This window comes from Melanostigma gelatinosum (assembly GCF_949748355.1).
Source record: "Melanostigma gelatinosum genome assembly, chromosome: 12".
Lineage (NCBI taxonomy): Eukaryota > Metazoa > Chordata > Actinopteri > Perciformes > Zoarcidae > Melanostigma > Melanostigma gelatinosum.
In genome coordinates this window covers 25,842,424-25,867,209 of record NC_136645.1, presented here as the reverse complement: position 1 = coordinate 25,867,209, position 24,786 = coordinate 25,842,424, and the positions used below count along the sequence as shown (strand labels likewise).

Here is a 24,786-nt window from a genome sequence, read left to right as displayed (position 1 = left end):
GACAAATGTTTTGTATGGAAGACTCACATCGGGGCAGTGTTTATGTATATTGTTGTAATCTTTACACATGATAAAATGATTCATTAACTTCGAAATTATTCCTGCTATTTGGTTTTTTCAAAGTGAAGGAAAGTGAGTTTGATTTTCTTTGTTGATAGTGTTTGTTGGATGTATGTCTCGGTTTATGTTGCTATAAGTGACAACAAAACAGTTTTCCTAATTTCTGTATTATTGTTTTCTTGTATATGTTTGTTGTTGTTGAAGGAAGTGGAATGTAAAAGAAAATGTTCTGCATAAAAATCTCTAGATGCCAGTCAGACAGGCATGTTTATGCTAAACAGTGTAAATAAATGGGACTAAACACATGAGACAGATGCTACTTACCTGACTTGTGTCCCCTGAAGTGTCATGTTGTGATACTTGTTTAAATGATTGCTTATGTAATGTAAACAAATATAATACAACAATAACTCCATGTATATATTTTGTAGTCTTTGTAAAGTGTTACAAAATTGATAAAGTGCAGAAACCACAACACTGACATTTCTCTCAACTTGTGGTGATATTTACACCGTAAAGCTCTGCAGAAATGATCTCAATTGTAAGCGAGTTGAAATTCTGTATCTTTCAAAGTGACTGATATGTTTGATTTGTTAAATGGTATGATATCCCCTTTCCTCATTGTCTCACTCAGTAACTCAGGTTTCTTTAGCCATTTATTATTTATTATTCATGTCCGTCCTCTGCAGTTCACAAACAAGTATTTATTTTAACTTTAGCAACCACTGTGAGTAAACTCTTATTATTGTGTGACTTACCTGTGTCTATGACTTTGATTCATGATCTTGAGTATTGGCTGTAGTTGAGGGCCTTGACACGCTATGCACCAAATTATGGAACACATGTATTAAACTGTTCTGAATCAGACATTTGAAACCAAACTGATGTCCAAACTGATCTTATCTGAGACTTCCCATATCACTTTGACTAATAACATGTTTTGAATCCTTTGAACTTGACCTCATCACAGATGTTGCCTCACGAGACAGGCCCCTGGACTGTCCTCCCATGGATCTATGATGTCCTTGGCTGTTAAGGCTTAACACTGGTGGTGTTAAGGGAGAAACTTCAAGACAGGTTGAAGCTGGAGCAAGAAGCAAGAGGAAAGCAAGGCCGCTTGGAGGACATGTTGATGTGTCACTGCTCTGTGGTGAAAAACGCAGCGCTTGACCTGTAAAGGTGATCAAGTAACTCCAATGGTGGACGTTAACGAAACACATTTACAAGTACTGTAATTCAGTTCAAATTTGAGTCAGCTGTTCGGGCAATTCTATGATTTATTAATTTGCAATAATGTACAATTTGTTACTTTACAAATAAAGACTTTACATACAAATCTTACTATATATGAATAGGATACATTTTTACATTAAACTGCTCAGAGGCATAAACAGTAGCTTCACCTTGACCATTGAAATGTTGCTTACATGTTAATGCACCAGTAATACTAATATATACTGCAGTTAGTAGTATCACCTAGTAACACTCACAGGGACACGTTTCTCTGTATTAAGCACTTTGACTTTTGGTTCTTTAAGTACATTTTGCTAAATACCTTTTACTTATATAGCATTTTGAATGCAGGACTTTTACTTTTTACAGTCTTTTATTTAACAACGTGGTGTCATTCTTGAGTAAAGGATCTCAATACTTTCACCTCTGAGTTACTCAGTGCACATGAAGATGTGTAATCATTTCCAGTGAAAACCACCAGTACTCAAGGACACACACCATTACATCATTTCAATGTTCCTCTGGATTTGCTGGAACTGTAGGCAAGCCCGCTGCGATTAAATGCCCTGATGATGAGAACTGTTCAAATACATCAATAAATGCAAGAACAAGATGAGACTGTGGTTTGTTTTCAATACATTTTATTTTGACAGTGTGACAATCTGATGGAGATAGTTACCCACACCAAAACCATTCAAGGCCTCACCTCAACCATTCAGTTGTGCAACTTGTGGGTTTCCCTCTAGAAACGGCCGATGAGAAGTCAGCTCTGGTTTCCTTAACCCATTAACATTTACCGGTACATTATTATGGGATACGTATGTTCTCTCCAGTGGCCTCTGAGGTCATTAACATCAACTCATGATTGTTACCTGGACAAAAACAAATTTGAGGGAATGCTCTTTCTTACTTTGTTATATATATATATATATATATATATATATATATATATATATATATATATATATATATATATATATATATATATGTGTGTGTGTGTGTGTGGGGGGGGGGGGGGGATGAAGTTAGGGGTTAGTTTAAAGTGAATTCCTACACACACGCACACAATGACGTGCATGTACAATGTAAACAAACACACGTGTCTGTTTGCACTGAGTAAACATTGAATATTGCTAAATATCTGACCAGATCTGTATATATTTACCCTTCCAGTGACGAGATGAGAATTGTCGACGACCGTTGCTTTGACGTCTCGGACCCATCCACTGACAAACTGATTATAAGCGTCGAGCCCTTTGTAGCACTCCAGCTCGTCTTTTGTGTAAGGACTGGGGGTGTTCACGAGATACGTGTAGATGTTGGCGTAGTTTACCGATGGAAGATAAGTAGGATCGGCACTGAAACCATCTGCACTCATCGTATAGGGATCCAAGTTACCAATAACCTTCAATTTGGCCAGGTAGCGAACCTTTGATGCACTATCCAGTGATTCAAAGTATGGTATTTTCGCCGCACTTCCTTGTTTACTCGCCGCCATGTAGGATCTGTATGTACTCCAACATGGCGGACAGACCTCGTAACTAAGGAGATCGTGACGTCGGTGAGATCGTGACATTGGCTAAATCCAGCTGGCTCCTCCTTCTCGCAGGACCCTCGCAGGGGCATGACCTGTCTAGAAATCTATCTGTCCCTTACTCATTCTAAATACATTCAATGACTGTCTTTTATGGCTTAACACTTATATGATAAACATTCGATATAAAAGATAAGAATTTGCAACTTTTGGCAAAAGCTTCACACAGATATGAAGGTGCTACAAATTCTACTAAGATACACTTCTAGCTACTAATCCTAAAACACTTCTACAATTATGATTATTCTAATTATGTATTTCCAAAACACTTCTGATTATGAATTCTTAAATATGAATCATTCAACACTTCTATTATAATTTCTTAACACCCAGTTCTACACTCAAAATTCCTACAGAGAGATCACTGCAAACTCAACGGGGTTAAGTGTTACCTAAGCACAGACAGTTCATTCACTTACACAAAACTATGTTCCACTCTTCTGTTCATCCACGACCTTTGTAAGGGTCGGACTGAGTCGGATAAAGTACAGCATACAAAGCCACAGAAGCCTTTGCTAATGACCAATCTTCATACTCAATAGAATGCTGTTAAAATCCCATCACCTTTTGCCACTTAATGTATAGACGAGTACAAAGCTGGCCTCTACAAGAAAGGATAATAGGCTAATAGGATAATGTCATGGCAGACATGTTGAGTCCCATTATGGAAAGCACAGGTGTAAATAATCAAATGAATGAATTCCATGTAGCTGCTCACGTTTCAGGAATCTGCTGTTGACCCTCTTCACAGAAATCTTGACTTTTCAAAGCAGCCTGGTAATAGTAAAGGAACATAAGTCTAGATGTCTGCTGGGAAAAATACCTATATTGTACAGATGTTCTCATTAACAGGTGGGAAGGCTGACATTATTACTGCTGCAGAAATACTGTGCTGGTAGAATAACGCCGTCTCTTGGAGATGACTTTTATAGAATGCTAACTTGCAAAAGTAAAAATGTTCTTTAGGAAACTTAATGCCGGCTGAATTACATTTTCTATAAAGATAAAGAGGAAATATTGTTGATTGACGTATCTGGTAAGTCTCAAAAATGTTGATACTGAATATATCAGTCAAATGCTTTGACACAGTATGTCCACTTGTAGTGACAACAGAATTGTTTCTACTTGTGTTTTGGCACTCACAGCTCTTGGTTGTGTTTACTGAGATTTAACTGAAACTACCACCTTTCACTAACTTTAACCAGAGTGCATTACCAGACAGGACTCTGTGGGGTCATAGTCTCCAGCATTGCCTTCATCACACAACCTGTCAAGGATTCTGCCCACTTTTTGATTATGGCCACCGCAAAGAGATCTGATCACTCAATAACAATACAGTCTTACTTTTTTAAATGACATTTTACACACGTCTTTACTATACAAAGCCACAGGAGACAGACTTGTGTGTTATCTTGTATTTCAGATTCAAATGCAGATACACATATCACATTTCGAAACCTTTTTGTTGTTGGAAAATATTCACACCGTAGCAATAATTGAGAATGGAGTTTTATACAAAAATAATTCAAACATTGAATTTAAACATGAAACCAGGATGTGAGGTATACAGGATATATAAAAGCACAGCCAAAAAAACAAACAAAAGCGATTCATATCGATTTCGTCTCTGTGCGTCGAGTAGAGATCGGTCTCGGATGCATTTGGCCTCAGTTGGCACAACCACTGGAAGCAGCTCTATCAAGAGTGGGCTGTTATACCTCCAAGAACGCAAAACTTCCCCCTCGTCCAATCATGGGGCTAACCAGAGGTCAGACCCATCTCTGTTACAGATGCACAAAGATAAAATGTATATCAATCTTCACTTTTGACTATGGTTGAGGACAAATGCCTTTCATAACAGTCCGTCCGTTCCTTGAAGCACAATGATGAATCACTCCTTGAGGCCTACCTCCCTCTTCTGACCACACCAATAAAAAAAAATAACTGGGACAAGAAAAAGAAGTTACGTTTAGAAAAACTTGGGCAGCAACGAGATGCCAACATCGTCTCAGGGCGTGGATATGGGAAGTGACGAGCATAATTCAACAATTAGGACTTCGCCTTCTTCTTCTTTTTCTCCTTCTTCTTCTTCTTCTTCTTTTTCGATGATTTTGCTTTCTGCGTTTTCCTTTTGTTGTCGTCACTACTATCACTGCTTTCATCTGTTGCTCTGTTGCTCTTGGATGCTTTTTCCTTGCCGGCATTGTCTTCCACTTTGACTTTGCTATGGCATCCGACAGTCTGCTCCTTGTTCACCTCCTCCTTGACCCTGACATTTGGAGGCGCCGTCAGTCCACGGGACACCGTTATGAGCATCCTCTCCTTCCTCATCTCGTCTTTCATGGAGACGTTATCCTGCCCGGCCCTGTGGCTTGTGCAGTCGTCGTGGTGTTTGCTTCTGTGATCTCTTTCGTCCCTCCAGTCTCGCTGGTGGTCTCTGTGATTCCTGTGGTCTCCTGTGTCTCTGCTGTGACCGTAGTCCCTGTGATCTCTGTCTGAGGGGTGTGGATGCTGAGTGCTGTTGCTAAAATGGCGCTTGTCCCCCTTGCTATCTCCAGCAGGCTTGTCCTTCTGCACTTTCTGCTGAAAATACATAAAAACTATTTAAAAATACAAAAAAACTATTTCTCAAAAATTATGATAAAGAAATCACAGAGTTTATGGCGACATTAAGACAGAAGTGGTCACCAAAACCCATAGTATGACGTTTTTTTGCTTTTCATGAAATGTGATGGGGCCAAAATGACGTGAGAGTAGAAGAAAAGCAATAGATTTAAACCTGTCAGAGAATAAAAAAACACAATCTTCCTTTTACACATTTATAAGTAATTAAACGCATCATTGCTTGTCTGGTATGACCAGGAGCTCATGGTGTCTAGAAAATACTGCTTTGTTACTAAGTCAGTTAGCCAACTTAAAGACTTTCCGTATGCCATTATCCTGCCTCCTGCTGCCACACTGAGTTTAATTCAGGTCCGAAGTGGACAGTTTGTCCACGTTATCCCCTCTTCACAACATCTTTCAGTGTGGACATTCATAACACATAGAAACACTTTTCACAGACTAGCCCAAGCCCATTGGTTCCTACTCAAGGCATGAATCATAAAAAATAGGTCCCATATAAAGTTTCATTTTCAAAAAAGTTCAGTCATTTTCTATAACTCCGAAGTTGAAAAAAATTCAACTCACGCGAATTCGCGCCACGGCAGTGTCATCGCGTCTGTGCATAGACTTTGTATGTAATCTATTCGCGCCGCGTTTGGTGTGAACGCAGCATTAGTCCAAATAAACTACAGTGTGTAAGTTTACGGTAATGAAGGAACATTGACGTGTTTTTGATTGAGCTCTATGGCACAGACCAAAAAGAAATCAGGCTTTTCACACACAATAATTGTTAGTTGATACATGCCTGGTTGGTTTCGGACATTTCAAGGGATTTGTTGACAGAAAAATATCACCAAACGGAGGTAAACATGAAATATACTTACACTGCTTGAGTTACTATGGCTGTGGATGGCTGCATGGTTTTCAGCACTATTCAAATCTCCAATGAACTCCTCACATTTCTGGCAGTAAAACCCAATTACTGGAGTCAGAAAACTGAACCCTGCAAAAGGACAAGAAAGGCAGTGAAGCACATGGAGTATTTTAGAGCGTGGAAGACACTAAAGACAACAGGAAGCACAGGATTGTCATTAGAGAAACATCTTTACCATCCTGTTTCAACAATCCATCCAGTTCTTTCATCAAGGATTCCATTTGACTTATTCTGGCTTGTTTTTCGGTCTTCCCTTCCTCATCGTCACCTGCCTGGGTAACACAAGCAACTATTTGAAAATGAAAGGCTTTCACCATTCTGGAATGATTTAAACTTTATCACTCATCATATTGAGTAGCCAGTGACACAGCTTGGAAATCCATTACCTTGTTTTTATCCGCGGATGTGCCACTGCCATCGCTTTTTTCACGCTTCTCCTTTGTCGCTTGAGGAAGAAACAACAACATGATTCTGTATTTTATATCAAAAGCATGAAACGGTAAAGACAGAGAAGATAAATCCTCAAGCCAGATGGCATCAGTTTCCAACTCATTGGGTACACCTCCAAGTTCAGCTGTCACTAAAATCTCATTCATGATAACTGGAGAAAAACAGATCCAAAATCAAAACAAGACAGTCAGAATGAGATATTCCACTGTCTACCATTTCCGCTACTGGGGATAGTAACTGCAAAGGACTTCCAATGCTACTCTTTGGGAGCTGAGGATAGCTACTGATAGCTTTCAGGGAAAACAAAAGCGCTATCCTCTTCCTGTTTTGGTGGCGCCATGGTTGATGCACCTTTTTGTGCCATAAATAAAGCCTTCATTTCACCGGAGGATTGTACAGGGAACCAATCCAAGCGCTGGTGGTGTCAATATTCTATAGATTAGGTTGTGTAATCAACATTTACTTCATAATGATAAGGAACCAATCTAAGCGCTGGTGGTGTCAATATTCTATAGATTAGGTTGTGTAATCAACATTTACTTCATAATGATAAGTTAAAGCAGTAGTCTATTGCAACTTTTGCAGTTGCAATAGCAGACGCAGTTCAATCTTTTGGCACAACCAAAACTCAATCAAAATAATAACATTAGTAAAAAAAGGTTGATTGCATTGTGAAGGCATGATTAGAAAATGTAAAAAGCTGTCGTTGACTGACCTTTGATCAGTGACTGTAAAGACTCCAGAGCGTGCCGTACATTGGGGTTTCTCAGTGCTGGCAATACTAAGCCTGCTGCTGTTTGGTCTGAAGCAGGAACTGCAGGAGACGGCTGCCTCCCCTCCCTTTGCCCCTGCATCTTAACCATGATATCGCTGACGTCTGCTGTGCCCAGACTTTTTAATATGTTCCTGATCTTCTCACACTCACTGCTGTCCAGATCGGCAGAGGCTACACTTGAGGAATTAATTTGAAGGGGCTGCTTCAGATCAAAGAGATCCCCGAAGCTGCTGAATATGGACTTGTTCTGATGATGCTGACTGCCTGAACTAGCCATTTTCTGTAGTTTGGCATGTTCTCCAATGGAGGATATTTTGGCCTGTTTTCCTCCAGTGTCTTCATTCCCATACAAAAATGACTCTTCATCTTCAAGCTCATGCGCTTTCAGGACTGCAGAGTCCTCCTGACTCCGCACCTGGAGCCAAGAGAAGTCACTGCCTACTCTGTCATGGGGAAGGAGCATACTGTCATTTTCCAACGATGTTGAGTTCTCATTACTGTTATGCTGCTGATGCCTGTGCTCGTTAGGCACACACTCCACTTTTTTGCTTTCATCTGAGGCCTGTACAGAAGAGATCACAACAATGACATACAGTTAACAGGTGGTATCTCATCCCTTTCGTATCTTGCTTAGCTACAAATTATTTGCTATGGGATATAAAGTGGTACAGTCAAGTCTATCCAGGCAGAGTTTTAACCGCCAGTGTTCCCCCATGCATTTAAGTCTCTGCAGGTCAGCTCTAGTCTAATCTCAAACTCAGGAGAAGCATGAAAAAAAACACACACTAACTGCAATTTGAAGTATTGTATCGAGTATTGGCATGAGGTTTCTGATAGCTGACTGAAATTAAATACTTGAACTATTGTATACGGTGCTCTCAAGATCTTTGTTTGTACAATAAACATAGTTTCAGTTTACAAAACCGTTGTCCTTCCTTATGCAATAATTACTAATAAAGAAGCTCATTATTTCATTACAGAATAATTACTGATACATTTTTCCCGGAAGCCAGAAATGTTTGATGTTCAAGTGGAAGTGGTGGAGGAGCATCATACTACTAGCAAAATTAAAATATGTTATATGGCTTCAACATTCAGAGACACTGATGCCAACACTCAGTTTATCAACGACACTGAAAAGCAAACAAGCAAAACTGGCCTTAAGTAGCTGGTACACCATCTGGTATCAAAACATTTTAAGAGTTTTATAGTCATTTCTGCATTTGAGCAATCCAGTGGTGGGCCGTCAGGGCCTGCAAGGCCTTCTCTGCTGGCCTGAACAGAATCACAAAGCTATATCTATTTTATAATTTAATATTTTTTCTTAAATACACTACATGTATTATAATTTATAAAATTATTTTTCCCGTTATCTTATTTTCTCATTGCACAGCTACTGTCTTCCTCAGTTGCTCTGCTTCCAGTGCAGCTTGTTTTAAGTAGAGCTTTTATCCAATCAGATTTCACCTCTGTGTCTCTAGGTAAGAAGACAGGCCACAGGCCTGCAGTCTCTGAAGTGAATCCATGTGCAGTTTAAGTGAATGGGGACGATATTGTTGATTGTCAAAGTGTTCAACCAATCAGATCTTTAGTTTGACATGTTGGGCGTATTCTTTGACATGTCCGCACGTGCTAGCCGGCCTATAATGACGTCAGCGTTACGTGCAGCTCATGTCCAGGTGCAGCTCTGCCGCGAGGTGCAGAGTGTGCTGTGATTGGTCAGTGATTGGTCAGTGGGCGAGCACGTGACTAAAGTGAAACTTATGCTTGCTAGCAGAATGTAGGTTGTTAGCAGTCAGAGTTCAAGTGGAAAGATATGGAAGAAATGATGGCATTATTTATTTTTTTTTTTAACTTAGCTTTGTTTTTTTAAACTTAGCTTTGTTTTTTTAACATCAAATGGCGGAAGGAGGAGAAGCTGATTTAGTGGCGGAGTTACTGGGAACGCCTTTCTCAAGAAGGACATTTCCGGACAAACTGGACATTGTAAGAAATGGCCGGCCAAAACCACAGCTAGCAGCCCTGACACAGTCAGGAAAAGGATTTGTGCGCCACTTTTAGTCGGCAAACTATGAACTGTATTCCTGGCTGACAGGATTGAAGAAGAGCTGCAAATTGTATTGCTGGGAATGCCTGTTATTTGCGACTGAACGTCCTGGTTTATGGAGCCATGCTGGATTTGGTAACCTGAGCTGCCTGAGAAAAGCCGCTACACGACACCAAAGTACGGCGGGACACTTGCAAGCTACGGTGCTCTTAAAAACGTTTGGAAGGACCCGAGTGGATCTCCAGATCAACGATCAAGTTCGCAGGGAAAGGGAAGCACGGATGTACTGTACAACCGGGTCATTGTGAACAAAGACAGAAGGATGGATTTTGTATTTAAATAGAACAGCATTTGGTAAGTGAAACTGCTTTTGTTTTCTTTACATCTGCAGTGTGTTAATTTTGCCTCTCGTGTCGTTTATGGATATTGTTCCCTGATGTAAATACTATTTGAATGGCCCTTGCTCTTTAGTGTGAGTGTTGCTGGATTGTTTTGTCATGCCTTGTTTTAAATAAATGTGATTCTTTCTTGTGAGTTAGCTCTTGTCATTGTGTTAATTACATCGATTTTGACCATATGCATTGTCCGTTAATTACGAAGCGTCCCGTCCTGCGTGGGTTTAGGGTCTGGATAATTTAATCAGTTTTGGCTGTTTTCTTTTACAAACAAGAATGATGGTCTGGATGAATGGGGATTGTGTGGCGATTGCTTAGCCCTGTTTGAATCAGTAGGGAACAGCTGCCTAAACGCTGCGGGGAGAGTTTGTAGCGTGAGTTTGTGCGTGTTAGCCTCGCAGAACATTCGCGCCTCAGTTGTGTTCTATTTCATCCTTACTGACCGCCAGAGGCAGTGCTTAACACTGGATATCTTCCATCGCGCGCATGCGCAGGTCGAATATTTATATCAACAAAGTCACGTGTGACCTCGGATGACCCCCGTCGTCTATAAGTTCCGGTGTCATCCTGAGCTCAGTCCTTTTTTCTTCTCGCGTCGCAGGTTAGCTACCATGGTAGCATAAACAAGGATGTGTCTACGATCAAGACATATTAGAGCTCGTCGCTGTAGCCTTGTGACTACCGGTCGGAGTTGCGGTTCACTCGCCCTCCAAAGGCTGCGACGAGCTGTCCCTCTTTGGAGGGAACGGTGTGTTCGCCGTTCAGACATCGAGCCCCGGACTGGTGGACGCCCCTATCATCGGTCGTCACCAGTCTGATAAGGGCCAGCTAAGTCGTGATGACAGCAATCGGTAAGATCGATTAACATTGTTTTCTATAACAGTTGTTTGTTCCACGGTTGGCAGAGCGCTTCCGCTCTAGTTAATCGAGTGGCGCGCTAACGAGAGCGTAGAATTACGCTGTCGGCCCGCCCTTCACAGTGTTACGGCTATTACAGTTAGCAGAGTGTTCCTGCTCAGGCAAACTTTGTGAGACACTAGATCCGCATTGGCGTTGTGTACATGGAGATTTAATCTTTACATCTGACGTAATTCGCAGTTAGCAGTGTCTTCACTCAGGCTAACTTGGATGCTAGCTGGGACTGCGTCCATCAACTTTGTAAACCTTACGGCCGTCACAGTTAACAGAGCATCCCCGCTCAGGTTAACTCAGTGGGAAGCTAGCTAAACAGAGCTGATACTCGGGCTGTGGCCATCAACTTTGTATCCTTACGGCTGTCACAGTTAACAGAGCGTCCCCGCTCAGGTTAACTCAGTGGGAAACTAGCTAAACAAAGCTGATACTGGGGCTGTAGCCATCAACTTTGTATCCTTACGGCTGTCACAGTTAACAGAGCGTCCCCGCTCAGGTTAACTCAGTGGGAAACTAGCTAAACAAAGCTGATACTGGGACTGCGTCCATCAACTTTGTATCCTTACGGCTGTCACAGTTAACAGAGCTGTCACAGTTAACAGAGCGTCCTCGCTCAGGTTAACTCAGTGGGAAACTAGCTAAACAAAGCTGATACTGGGGCTGTAGCCATCAACTTTGTATCCTTACAGCTGTCACAGTTAACAGAGCGTCCTCGCTCAGGTTAACTCAGTGGGAAACTAGCTAAACAAAGCTGATACTGGGGCTGTAGCCATCAACTTTGTATCCTTACAGCTGTCACAGTTAACAGAGCGTCCTCGCTCAGGTTAACTCAGTGGGAAACTAGCTAAACAAAGCTGATACTGGGGCTGTGGCCATTAACTTTGTATCCTTACGGCTGTCACAGTTAACAGAGCATCCCCGCTCAGGTTAACTCAGTGGGAAACTAGCTAAACAAAGCTGGTACTGGGGCTGTGGCCATCAACTTTGTAGCATTACAACGATCACAGTTAGCGGAATGTGCTCGCTCAGGCTAACTCGGTGAATGCTAGTTATACTAAATCAACATTGAGGTTGTGCCCATTGATGGTTTTTACGCATTACGGCCGTCGAGTTCGCTCCGGCTAACTAGACTAAGCTAATACTCTGATTGTGTCCATTGATTGTTGTAAACATTATGGACATATCGGTAGCGGATATCAGTTAGCAGAGTGCCCTCGCTCAGGCTAACTGGTAGCACACCAAGAGTTACAGCACCTGTCCAAGTGAAGAGTGTCCTCGCTCCCCTCTCACTGTAAGGACTGTGTTTTTTTTTGTCCGTTTTCACAGTAGCAGAGTGCTCTCGCTCAAGCTAACTGGTGGGGCACCAATATCTGCAGCAACTATCCGAGTGAAGAGAGTGTCCTCGCTCCCCTCTCACTATAAGGACTTTGCCTGACCTGTTTACACAGTGGCAGAGTGCTCTCGCTCAAGCTAACTGGTGGGACACCAATATCGGCAGCAACTATCTTAGTGAAGAGTGTTCTCGCTCCCCTCTCACTGTACGGACTGTGTTCTTTTTTGTCCGTTTTTTACGGTAGCAGAGTGCTCTCGCTCAAGCTAACTGGGGGGACACTAATATCTGCAGCAACTATCTTAGTGAAGAGAGTGAGCTTAGAGAGTGTCCTCGCCCCTCTCACTATAAGGACTTTGCCTGACCTGTTTCCACAGTAGCAGAGTGCTCTCGCTCAGGCTAACTGGTGGGTCACCAATATCCGCAGCGGCTGGCCAAGGGAAGAGTGTCCGAAGGATCACTCGCCACTGACTGCCCCCTGCCTGTTCTCTCAACATTCAGCAGAGCGCTCCCGCTCGGACTGATTTGGAATTCCGCATAAACTAGTGGGACAAGGGTTCCACCAGAATCGCGGCCATGTTAAACTCTCCCGGCTGTAGGACCTGTATAGCTCCTCTTCAGCCGGAGGACGGCCCTGACCTCTTGCCCTAGCAGGGAGAACCCAGGCAGGACCTGCGGCATCACGCCTTGAGCAGTAAGGTCTGCGAGTGCCTTCTTCAGGCACCTTCCCGCCCTCACCACCTTTTCTGTTCCTCCCTCCGAGGAATATCTGAGGGAGTTGCGTGCATGGTGGGGACACCAGGGCTCTCTCCCGCCTTACATCAGACCATGCAGGAGGTGGCAAATCTGGCCTTGCACGTATGCCAGCCAGTTAGACGACTATGGCGTCCATCAGTTTCCCCTGAGGAGACTCTGAGGCCCGATGCCAGGTGCCCTCGACCCAATGTCGGGTCAAAGATGACCTGCTATCCAGGTCTTAGGACACAGCAGCGCTGTGCACCGTATCGACAACTCCCTCTCCCACCTCATGCTTTCCCTCGCAGATTCTCTGCAGCGGGCTACTTCGACGCTTCTGCTCAGTGATGCTTCATTGCAGGCGTTTGCGCTCATATCGAGGGAACGTGGATGTATGATGTCCACCCTGGTTCAGACTCGCCGCCAGGTTTGGCTGGCGCAGTCACCCCTATCTGAGACATGTAGGAGGACCCTCCATACTGTCCCAGTGGAGCCTGGTGAGCTGTTCGAGTCAGCTGCTGTACAGGCGCTTCAGCGGACTGTTAGAGCTAGCCAGACCAGGCAGCAGTTCTCTGGTCTTTGCAGGGACATGCCTGCACCCCCAGACCTAGGGGTCCCATTTTTGGCCCACAAGGCCGTTTTCTCAGCCTCCAGCTTACCCTAGTAGACGCAACAGGCCTCGGCGTCCTGCTGAGAGGCCGGACCGCTACCTATACAACCCTACTTACGTCCCCGTCCCCCCCGGCAGGGGTGCCAGGAGATGTCTCCAGGCCGGCTGTCGGGGTTCTTTCTCCCATCAGCGGATTTCCAAGGGAGAGTGGTTCACGTCTATCGACGCCTGTTCCCATGGTGCATCACCACAACTTTCAGTCCTGGGTGCTTTCATTCGGACTCTCCCATCTCCCCATGGGTGTCCACAGTGTGTTACTGCTGTCCTTTCCCCCTGCAATCGCAGGGCGTGAACATACTGCCGTACTTAGACGACTGGCTGACCTAGGCGCCGTCCCGGCTTCAGGCGCCACAGGACACTGCTCGCCTTCTCTCACGTGGCCCGGTGGGCCTCAAGGTGAACATGGAGAGGAGCTACCTGAGCCCTTCTCAGAGCATAACCTTCATTAGTGTGGCCCTATGAGGGCCTGTCTGTCGCCCCAGTGCGGATGGCTGAACAGCCTTCGCTTGGATGCCAAGTGGCACAGATACAGGGCAATAATATTATCGAAACAGTGTCTATTCATCTATTCACTATCCCCATGGAGGGAGTGCATATCTGGCGAACAGTGTCCCAGGAACCGAGCCCCAGGGGCTCGGTTCCATTCCACCAGGAGATTGTCACAACAGATACCTGCCTCTCAAGGCGGGGTGCAGGGTGACAGAACAGGACAGCCTGGGGGCAGTTGTCTGCTGAAAGACCGCAGGTCCAGGTTCTAGAGCTAGCGCTCGAGCACTTCCTTCCATGTGTGAAGGGAAAGCATATGCTTGTCCGGTGGACAGCACCTCTGCTGTGATTTCCCATGAACTATCGATGGGGCACCAGATCTGCAGAAGTTGCTACGGGATCACCGTGGCCTTCTGACTTGGGAGGCCCCTCGCCTGACCAGCCTGGGGGCAATGTACCCACCAGGAGAATGGAACAAGGTTGTGGTTTTCCTGTTCCGTTACAAGCCTCCACCGGGAGAGTGGCGGCTGCATCCAGACGTGTCGACCCACTGCCCCCACTGGTTCTCCCTGACGGAGAGGACCAGCCCTCTGGGTCAAGATGCCCTGGCTCACAAGTGGCCAGAGGATCTTCTTTATGCCTTTCCACCATTCCCTCTGCTTTTGCTATAAGCTTGTCAGAGTTCTTCCCCGACAGGAGGGATCTCCTGTCGCAACTAGAGGGTCGGATTTGGCATTCCAATCCCTGCCGCCTTCAATTAGGGGTCACGGGAGGGCCCGACTGGATGCTGAGTGGCTGCATAGAACCAGTCTGACGGACTATTCTGAATGCCAGTGCGCGGTCTACCTGCCTGCAGTACAATAAACAGGTGGAAGCTGTTCTCCGACGGGTGTGCGGCTCAGAACAAGGTCCCAGTACAGCGCCCCGTGCCTGCTGTACTGAGTTTCTACAGTCCCTCCTGGATAAGGGCCGGTCTCCCCTGCATGGGACCTACCCTTGGTACTGGACACCTTATGCTTGTCCTTTTGAACCCCTGGCACAGGCAGAGCCTAGATGGCTATCAGCAAGACGGTTTTCTCCTTGCTGTCAATTCAGCTCAATGTGGGGGCGAGCTGCATGCCCTATCAGTGGAAGAATCATGTCTGAGGTGGAACTCAGATGGCTTGGGTGTCACTTTCTGGCCTAAGGCAGTGTTTCTCCCAAGGGGGTGGATACGTTCACATATAAACCGGCCTATCCAGCTGGCAAAGTTGACCCCCCCCTCCCCCATCGGGAGAGGAGAGGTCAAGGCTGCTGTGCCCAGTGTGGGCCCTCAGAGCTTATATGGAAGCCACCGCCTGCATAGTCAGTTATGGTGAGCCTAAGAAGGGCTGTGCTCCTTTTAAAAAAAAAGAAGAAAAAACAGCACCTGTCCCACTGGATAGTGGAGGCCATTGCCGATACATACAAGGCGAGCGGCTGCGCTCGGCCATCCGGGGTGAAGGGTCACTACCAAGAGTGTCTCCACACTGAGGGCAAGCCTGAGTGGTGTGCCTGTGGGGGATATATGTGCGGCGGCCTCATGGGCATCACCGAGCACATTCACCAAACACTACAGAGTTAACGTTGCCAACCCTCACCCACTGGGGAGGGTTCTTGGCCAATTTTCTCTGCCGGAGCTATAAGGGGTAGTTACTGTGCTTCCTCGTGACTCTTTTGGTATAAGTCATCCAGTGTGAAGCACTGCCTCTGGCGGTCAGTAAGGATGAAATAGAACGAAAGTTACGAATGTAACTACGGTTCTATGAATCCTGGATGACCGCCAGAGTTCTTGGTCACTCGGAATCCCGTGAACTCGCGAGAAGATTCCATAGGACTGAGCTCAGGATGACACCGGAACTTATAGACGACGGGGGTCATCCGAGGTCACACGTGACTTTGTTGATATAAATATTCGACCTGCGCATGCGCGCGATGGAAGATATCCAGTGTTAAGCACTGCCTCTGGCGGTCATCCAGGATTCATAGAACCGTAGTTACATTCGTAACTTTCGTTTTGTTTTGCTTCCGGGGTCAGACGCTGACCCGGAAACTAAATAGACAGACAGACCGGTGTCCACCGAAAACATTATATTTACCACAATTTAAGCTTCCGCATTTTCCAAATGCACAAGTATTATTGTTCGGTTCGTAAGCCTTGTACCAAACAGTTTAAAACGAATACGTGATGTTACACACCGAGAAACAAATAACCGTAGCTGTGGCGCCATCATGAGGTTATTAGATGGTAAGACGGCAGTGAAGGGCCAGGTATAAAATGCACGGCCCGCCACTGGAGTAATCCAGTAAGCAGTTAAAATCACTTTGTGTAAAATAAGAAAATATGTAATGTTGGCGCCCTCCTCTTGTGCAGTACAGCACAGTAGGCAATCATCTCCACTGGGAGGATCCAATTTTTCTCCAAACAACTTATATTAGAGGAATTTATAAGATTTTATAATCACTTACAAAATAAACACTTTTTTGGGGTGATAAAAGATTTGCTTTTCTTCAGTACAGTCACCGAAGGTACTGCACCAGACTAACAGCACCGTAAACCTGAAAGGACGCAGTAAACTCTCTACCGACGTGTCCAGGGGATGCACCCTTTTTCCCCTGATAATGCTACATTTCAACATATCAATGTTGAAATTGTAAGAAGTCAGTTAACGTTAGCGGTTAGCCGCCGGTGGGCAGCACAGTCCTGCTTGGCTCAATAATGAAGCAAACAGCTTAAGTTAATGGAGGTTGCATAGAGTTACATGTAGTGATGCGATGTAGGTATACCGAACGGTATGTCAACACCCAGCCATTAAAAACAGTATTGATCTTTGGAAGTCAGCATGTTTTTGATCCATGTAATCAAGTTACATCAAGGAGGTCTCGAGTTAATTTAATGCAGCAATAAAGTCCTTGGAAAAGGTAAATAAATCTTGTACCGATATATTATCTGAATAGAAACACGATATATATTTTTGTGTATGGCTTATACATGCTAGTGGTCCTGAACCATAGTTTTAGGATAACCGACTGAAAGACATTTTGGAGGATGAAAGATGAGCTCACCTGAATAGTGAGGATGGCATCTTTGAGGGTGGGCAACCGCTCTTCCAGCTCTTTGCTGTTCATGACCAGCTTCAGTCCTTCCAACAGGCTATTCCCTGTCAGATTATGATTGCTGACAACACTACCGCTGTGGCTCCTCTTTCTCTTTCCCTCTTTGCCATGGCTCTTTTCACCACTGCTACTTCGTGACCTGGGCCTCCTGACCCGGCTCTTGCTCCGCACACGACTCTTCTTTTTGCTTCGGCTCTGACTCCTACTGCGGGGCCTGCTCTTGCTTCTCGCCCTGCTCTTGCTTCTCGCCCTGCTCTTGCTTCTCGCCCTGCTCTTGCTTCTCGCCCTGCTCTTGCTTCTCGCCCTGCTCTTGCCCCGCACACGGCTTTTGCTCCTTGCTCTACCTCGACTTTTGCTTCGTGCACGACTCTTTGCTCGAGATTTGCCGCGGCTTCGACTAAGGCTTTTGCTCCTGGTCGCATGCTTCTGGAACTCGGGGTCCAATTTAAGGATGTCTTTCAGGACATTAGCCGACTTAAATGCGTCAGCCAGGTTGTATGCCATGTTCCCTTTGAGATAGTCTGGGAGAGGCTTGTTGGCTGCGATGCATCTCAGGAATTCCTCACCAGCCCGCTCACTGAAAAGCAGCATGCATGTGCTTCAAACAGCAAACTCAAAATATACATTAAAACATTATTGCAGCTGTTCCTGCTTAGACTTAAACAAAATATGTAATCAACCTTAGCACAAATATACCTGCTGTCTGGAGGGTGATGTTCCACAGGAGTGGGATTCCACTGTGGGATGATCTGCTGGCTGCCTCCCAAAGCATTCACTGCACTACGATCTATGGAGAAGCTGCTACAGTGGGGCTGAGAGTTTTCAGAATTCATGTTATAACGACAAATTATAAATAATTTGTAAAAATATATATATAATTTGTAACAATAGATTAAAAACTATTGTAAAATGTACATATCTTTAAGTAGTAAGTGTACACTAAAAACTGTTTGAATCTGTGGTTATTACACAGTGTACAGTACAATTTTTACAATTTCCCTGGGAGATCAGCTGCATCTTGCCGCAAATGACATGCTCAACAGACAGAAAATCAACAACACCTGAAATAAATAACACTGGTTGTTGAACACCTGAAATGAAATGGGCATTTCCTAATGATCAGCAACAATCGAGTTTAGTGTAGACTACGGAATAATCTGGACATGAGGATCACTGCTTTTATGCTGATCTACATGACCAAGTAATACTGTCAAGTTTGCAGTTTATTGATCTACAAAGGAATAAACTGTAAACTTGACAGTATTACTTCAAACCAGGAAAACAGGTTTACTTCTTCATGTTTGAATGTGGGAAATCTGTAAATAATCTTAAATAAGCTCTTATTTAAAAAAATAATGTGACATTGTATTGGGCTAAATTCAAGATATTTTGGAAGAGATTACAAAGAAACGGAAGCAGGATCAGGGCATGAATCATCTGCTACGCAGCCAATAATTACTGTTTCCATCACAGGATATCTCGATATGGAGCTCCAAAAGTCTGGAAAATGCGAAGAGCTACAGAAAATCGGTCCGACGGCTTCAGAGTGTGCGACAGGACAGAGTGCGAGTATGTGACTAATAAACAAATGTGGGATGTGTGTCCTACTTTAATGGACTAGCTCATGCTACACTTTACAGGAGAAGCTTCAAGGATCAGGAATTTGTCAGAATCTCAGGTAAACTTTTCCAACAGGATTTGTTGGAAAAGTGAGGGTTGCCTCATAATCAGTTGTCCTATTTTCAGGCAATACACATTTAAATAACAGGTTCTTAATAATTAAAAAATAAATAGTTTGGTGTCCCATTTTGTTAATGGTATAAGGTGTATATTATCTTTAAGTACATAAATTGTAAGCAAAGTGATAAATCCTTGAGACTTGGGGTCACGTTTGATCCGATAAAATTCAGAACTAGAAGACAAGGACAGTGTGTCGGCGTTGCTCCACGGTTGTTTGGTATGAGAATGGAAACACATAGAACATGCTAATGCATCACCCAGATGTGGGACGGGGAAACTCCTAACCGCACTGCTTTCAAGCAGCCGAGAGCAGATTGAGGCAAACCAATTACTAAAGCAATCGCCATTTACGTTGGCATATAGCCACGGTTAGGGGTGTCACGGATCACAAACCTCACGGTTCGGTTCGGATCACTGTTCAGGAGTCACGGTTCGGATCATTTTTCGGATCAACAAAGAAAAGGGGAGGAGACAAACATAACTTTGCTTTCCATTTATTAATTAAAGAACTTCAAGAACACTTAAAGCAAAGAACTTTGGGCTATAGTCTTACATGAAAACAAAAATATTGAAGATGTCCAATTTGAAACAAAATGAAATAAATAAATAAAAATAATACATTCAAGAAGTCTGTTAAGTTTAAGTGCAACATGAGGTATGTTGATATCCTCGTCCTTTGATCAATACTGAAAGAAAGAAACAGCCAGTGAGCTTCCACTGTTTACACTGAACCGAACTGCTCGGCAACAACTTGGGTCTATGTTTACTTCCTGTCAGGTCATTCAAATACACAATAATGTTACATTACTGTGACATTATTTTCAAAAAGATGAGAATATCTCCATTGTCTGGGGAGAGGGTCGACCTTTCTGTGGTGACTGGAATATTATTGGGCCTGTCTAGCTTCACTCTGATGCTTCTGTCAGCACCTGAACCAGGTGTGTGTGTGTGTGTGTGAGACTCTCACAGAGGGGGCGTGTCTACAGCACCTGCCCCAGGTGTGTGTCTGTGTGACGCTCACAGAGGGGGCGTGTCTACAGCACCGGACTAAGAATCACTCTGCCGTGGTGAAAGCAGTCTCTACAGTCTTTTCCTTCTCATAGAGGTCTGGAACAGCTTCACACTGAAGTGGGTGCGTGAGTGGATTTCGTAGCGTGGCTCAAGCATTTTAACCAGATTTAGAAATCCTTTGTTTTCTACACCGGAGTGTCCCCGTCGCTGACAGACGGGATGGTGGCTCTTCATATGTGTGGACATGCCGATGTTTTGCCGTTGTCGTGTGTCTCTTTAAATAACGCCTACATACCGTAACGGTTTCGTCCACCACCCTCATCCGTCATTATACGTTACAGGGAAGACAAAATGTTCCCAAACTTGCGACTTAAATGACGCCGCGGCTTCTGACGTTCCTCCGCTCGCCATGACTTCACCGTTAAATGCTTCTAAGCTGCTCCGTTCACGTGAACACGACTGCTTTATATCTGTTCACTGACACTCTGCATTGATATTCGGGGACTTGTTACTTGAAAAGGAACAGCAGCAGTAGAACTTTATTACACACTATGATGATTACGCTGTAAAAAAAAAAAGAAATACTCGATTGATCCGCGGTTCACGAGTGATCCGAACCGTGAGGGCTGATCCGAACCGTGAGGGCTGATCCGAACCGTGAGGGCTGATCCGAACGGATCACGGATCAATCCGTGATACCACTAGCCACGGTGGAACTAATTGCAACACTCCCTCTAATGCACATGTTTTTTTATTTTTGCCCTTATTTTGTATTTTCAATATCATAGCATATGGGATACTTGTAATTTATAGTACACTATAGCCTATTGTAAGTGTTGTAGAATGGTAGTAGTGGTACAATGTGTAGCATGTTGCTCATGCTGAGACCATGGGACCAGACAAAAGCAAAATGAACCAGCTTAAAGAAAGACAGCAAACAGGTCTCCGTTACAACTTTCTGATATATTTTGTACAAACACTGTTGAATTCCCTTTGTGAACAAAACATGGCAACAAAAAGACATTATCAAAAGGTTGATACACAGCGTAAAATGAAATAAATTATACAATCCATATAAAGTATACAAGACATATGGAAGTGTCAAGTGGTAAAATGATTTCATCTGCAGTTACTGTTACTTTATATCTCTAATTCTTTTTCAGTTGAAGTTGATCTTAAAACAAGACATCAATACTTCAGCCACACTAGTGGCCCGGTGCTGAAAGGATGTCCGTCCTCCATCCATCCATCCAATAGTTGCCCAAATATTTCACTCTGGACCAAGTGTTGGAACAAAGGACTGACAGATCACCATCTTTCAGGCAAGGTCACACAACAATGTAAAATGGTGGGATTTTGTTCACATTGAGTCAAATGTTGGTGAAATCTGATAGAAACTTGCTACATTGACCAAAACAAAGTTGTCTTGACAGTGCTGACCTTTGAGGGTCTTGTCTAAATTATCCACCTATATTTGAGAAAACTCTTACAAGACTAGCCGCCCGACGACCTTTCCCCAACCATAACGATTCGAGGTTGATGCCTAGCCTCAACCATCGAGGGTTACCATCTAGATACGACCACCTTTGAGGGAAAGGAGAGCTGGAGTCCAAAATGGACTCAGCTATTGTAGCTTATTGAGAGAAAGTTAGCAAGCTCACTAGCTCAGAAAGGGTTTTTGCCCCTCTCTTCAATAACTTCTACTGCTAGTAAAAGGCCATGTTACTGGCTACAATGCAGGATTTTCCTAAAGAACAATGTATAGACTCATACATAAGTAATCCCTCTCAATTATGGCCCACTAAAAGTGTGTGGCGGTGTGTGTATCTGCAGAGACCCTGCCCCCCACACATGCACGCATCCAAGCGGAAGTTACGAAAATTGTGGACGCCGCTTCAAAACCTTTTTAAATATAGCGAGGCGAAATGCCAAGGAGACAATGCTTGTTCCAAAACAAGAATGACTTAGGGATTGGCTGCAGCATGTGGTGTGTGCAGGTGGTACACTGGGCTGTGTTCTGGCTACCACAGTGGGGGACGCGCACTTCTGGTGTTGCTGAGTCAGGGAGAGGAGCCAACAATTCCAGCATAGTATCCCTTTAGGTAAGCTTACACAAGAACTGCATCATTATTAATACCTTCACTTGTAGTGTTTCCTTTTGATGATACTTTCGATGATACCTGAATGTTAATGTAGCAGTTTAACTCATTTGGCACATGCTTTCATCCAAAGTACAAATGAGGTACATTCCAAATCACAGTAAAGCAGTAGTGTACTTTCTTCTTCTTCTTTTCCAGCTATAGACCAATGATGCACTTTTCTACCAGGTCAAATGGCTCTGCCAATCCTCGATTCCTTTATATTTTTGACTGCAAAATATGGGAATCAATGTAAAGGACATACTGATTATTGATCACATATAAGACTGATACAAATATACATGTATCTCAATATAATAATTTTTAGGACATAAGTGACAGAAAATATAAGAGTCAACTTAATGTTATAATAGACATATTAAAAAAGTTATAACTCCTCAAATTAAAATTGCTCTTTAGTCTAGAGTCCTTTAAGTTGCATAGCTGTTTAAACCTATATAATATCTGGCTAGGAAAAAGCACGGCTCGCAAACAACCTAGTCTATTTTTCTAAAAAAAAGGAACAAAAATCAGCCGACTTACCCATTTCAATGTAAACCAGGTTTATGGTACTGCCAGGTCCAATGTAGCCAATGGAAGTGGCTGATCCTGACTGTTTTGACCGCACCGTGTCATCATGCCATTGAAATGACCTGTCAGAAAATGTGGAAGTCCATAGAGACCATCCAGGATGCATAGATGAAGCTGCATGCATAAGAAATGGTGTGTGGACCAAAATTCAGTTGTGGCTGCTGCCAACGCTATAGAGCTTTATAGCTACAGTTTTAAATGTACGTTTAGAGAGGGTGTGGTCAAAAAGTATGCTCAGAAAGTCCCAAACAAATCATATGCCCACATGATTTAATCCAAATGTCATAGAAGAGCTTTTCGCTACTTTCAGATTGACCAAAAAGTAATTCAGATGGAGCATATGCCAATAAATCAAACATGTTACCTTATTACATCTAACTATGTAAAACACTTCAACATAAAGCTGCTCTGTGTTTAAAAAAAAAAAAACTAGGGTCACAAGAACAGCTACTAACATAATCACTGAGCCACAAAACCAAACACAGCCTAGGGTACTTTTGTGACGACAACTTTGTAGGTCACATGATCCCTTTCTTTTATTACAGGTTTCATGAGCAATAATGAAACCTGATGCAAGATTTTACTAATTAGCTGATTTTTCTTTTGCCTGCATATTGTATGCGTATGTCAGGAATGATCTTCTACCAGAGGTTACCCTACCTCTGCCTAGGTAGAGACTGATCGGAAGCAGAAATGTACAGTATAGGGCTAAACTAAAGCCGTCTTCTTGCGCCTGTTCCTGCACCATATCCTCTGTGGACATGCAGCTTCTGAAGTATATGATGTGGTCATCAGTACCCTGCACTAGTGTAATTACAGTAGAAGGCTCGAGTTCAGACATAGGCTACCAGATTTGTAAGTGTCTTATACAAACATCTGACGATACCAGACATAAAGCTGGGAATGTTTAACTTAGATATGTATTATATCGTCGTGTTATTAGGCATGTGTTGGCAACGCTTTAAGGGTAAATACCATAACTTTATATGAAGAAACGAGGACAGTAAAACAAGATTTCAGTTACCTTCGCGGGTCACGTGACCCGCGTCATATTTGTCCCTAAAATGTGAGACATGGTAGGGAACCCGTTTGGGACGATACATTTACGTTACACAATAAGATATCATGCGGTGTACTCAGCTGGCCCTACTTCTTCTTATACAAAGTCAGATACATACATTTGTAGCTGCTTCTCATGGTGGTCTATGTGCAAGCATAACTATCATGTAGCTAGCTAACTGAGCTGGCGTTATTAGCCTGTTGGGTACCTACGCTGATGAAATGCTCTCTCGGTGGCCTGTTGTGGAGAAAATGGCTCTCCGGTGCTGAGGCCGAAAATGGTCCGCAAGGTGCAGGTGGCAAATGTCCCGGGGGAGGAACACCACAGGGCCCTCGGGGTCTGAACGGATGGCCATGGGGTGGTTGAGGTCCGAACCGCGGAGGTCCGTGACCAGGTGTAGCGTTTCCTGGGCAGTACATGTTCGTGTTGACGAGGACATGCAATGTCCTGTCTCGCAGACTAAAGCAAACAAAATTGACGCGAACACGGTATCCTGTCAAATGTGCTATTTTTTGCACGCTGTTTCGGGTCTGGTTCAGGTTTGGTCCCACGATCAGCACCGACTGTGGCTGCCACCGGAAGTATAACAGTAACATATAACATCCGGAGTAATCAATTCAGAAGGTCTAAATTGCCCAATCCCTCTGTCCCCACGCCTCTGTCCCCCCGAAAGTGACGTTACCGTGAACGACAAAAAATATGATGTACAATTGTGTTTTATATATTTTTTACGACCTGATTTGAACATCTTCCAGTTTTTTTCTTTACAAGATGAGATAATTTCAAATAATCTATTTTTGTCAAAACAGCTTCAATGACAAAATTAAATGTTCGATGAATACATCTGTTATGTAGTCTCTGCTTCCATTCTTCAGCTTTCATGTGT

At 43.7% G+C, this 24,786-nt stretch overlaps 1 protein-coding gene across 2 annotated transcripts; it reads right to left on the bottom strand.

Annotated features, from left to right (window-relative positions):
* Positions 1-4,287: 4,287 nt before the first annotated feature.
* On the bottom strand, positions 4,288-24,445 carry LOC306786106 (uncharacterized protein). Of its 2 annotated transcripts, none has more exons than XM_079280749.1 (8): positions 24,113-24,445; positions 18,057-18,172; positions 17,310-17,937; positions 7,591-8,212; positions 6,812-6,870; positions 6,601-6,697; positions 6,376-6,494; positions 4,288-5,470 (listed from the first exon to the last, which is right to left on the bottom strand). In XM_079280749.1, exons 1-8 carry the CDS (start codon positions 24,317-24,319, stop codon positions 4,937-4,939), a joined length of 2,382 nt encoding a protein of 793 aa, XP_079136875.1. In that variant the 5' UTR covers positions 24,320-24,445; the 3' UTR covers positions 4,288-4,936. The 2 variants fall into 2 exon arrangements, with proteins under 2 accessions (XP_079136875.1, XP_079136876.1); XM_079280750.1 differs by having other exon boundaries at positions 4,288-5,467.
* Positions 24,446-24,786: the final 341 nt, after the last annotated feature.

Bases quoted from the DNA above. Each gene is read 5' to 3' on its own strand.
- LOC306786106 (XM_079280749.1), bottom strand. From the start codon at position 24,319: ATGTACTGCCCAGGAAACGCTACACCTGGTCACGGACCTCCGCGGTTC. The intron at 6,698-6,811 runs GTAATGGATTTC...TGTGTTACCCAG, and splicing joins CATCCGCGGATAAAAACAAG to GCAGGTGACGATGAGGAAGG. The intron at 6,495-6,600 runs GTAAAGATGTTT...GTCCTTTTGCAG, and splicing joins TGGATTGTTGAAACAGGATG to GGTTCAGTTTTCTGACTCCA.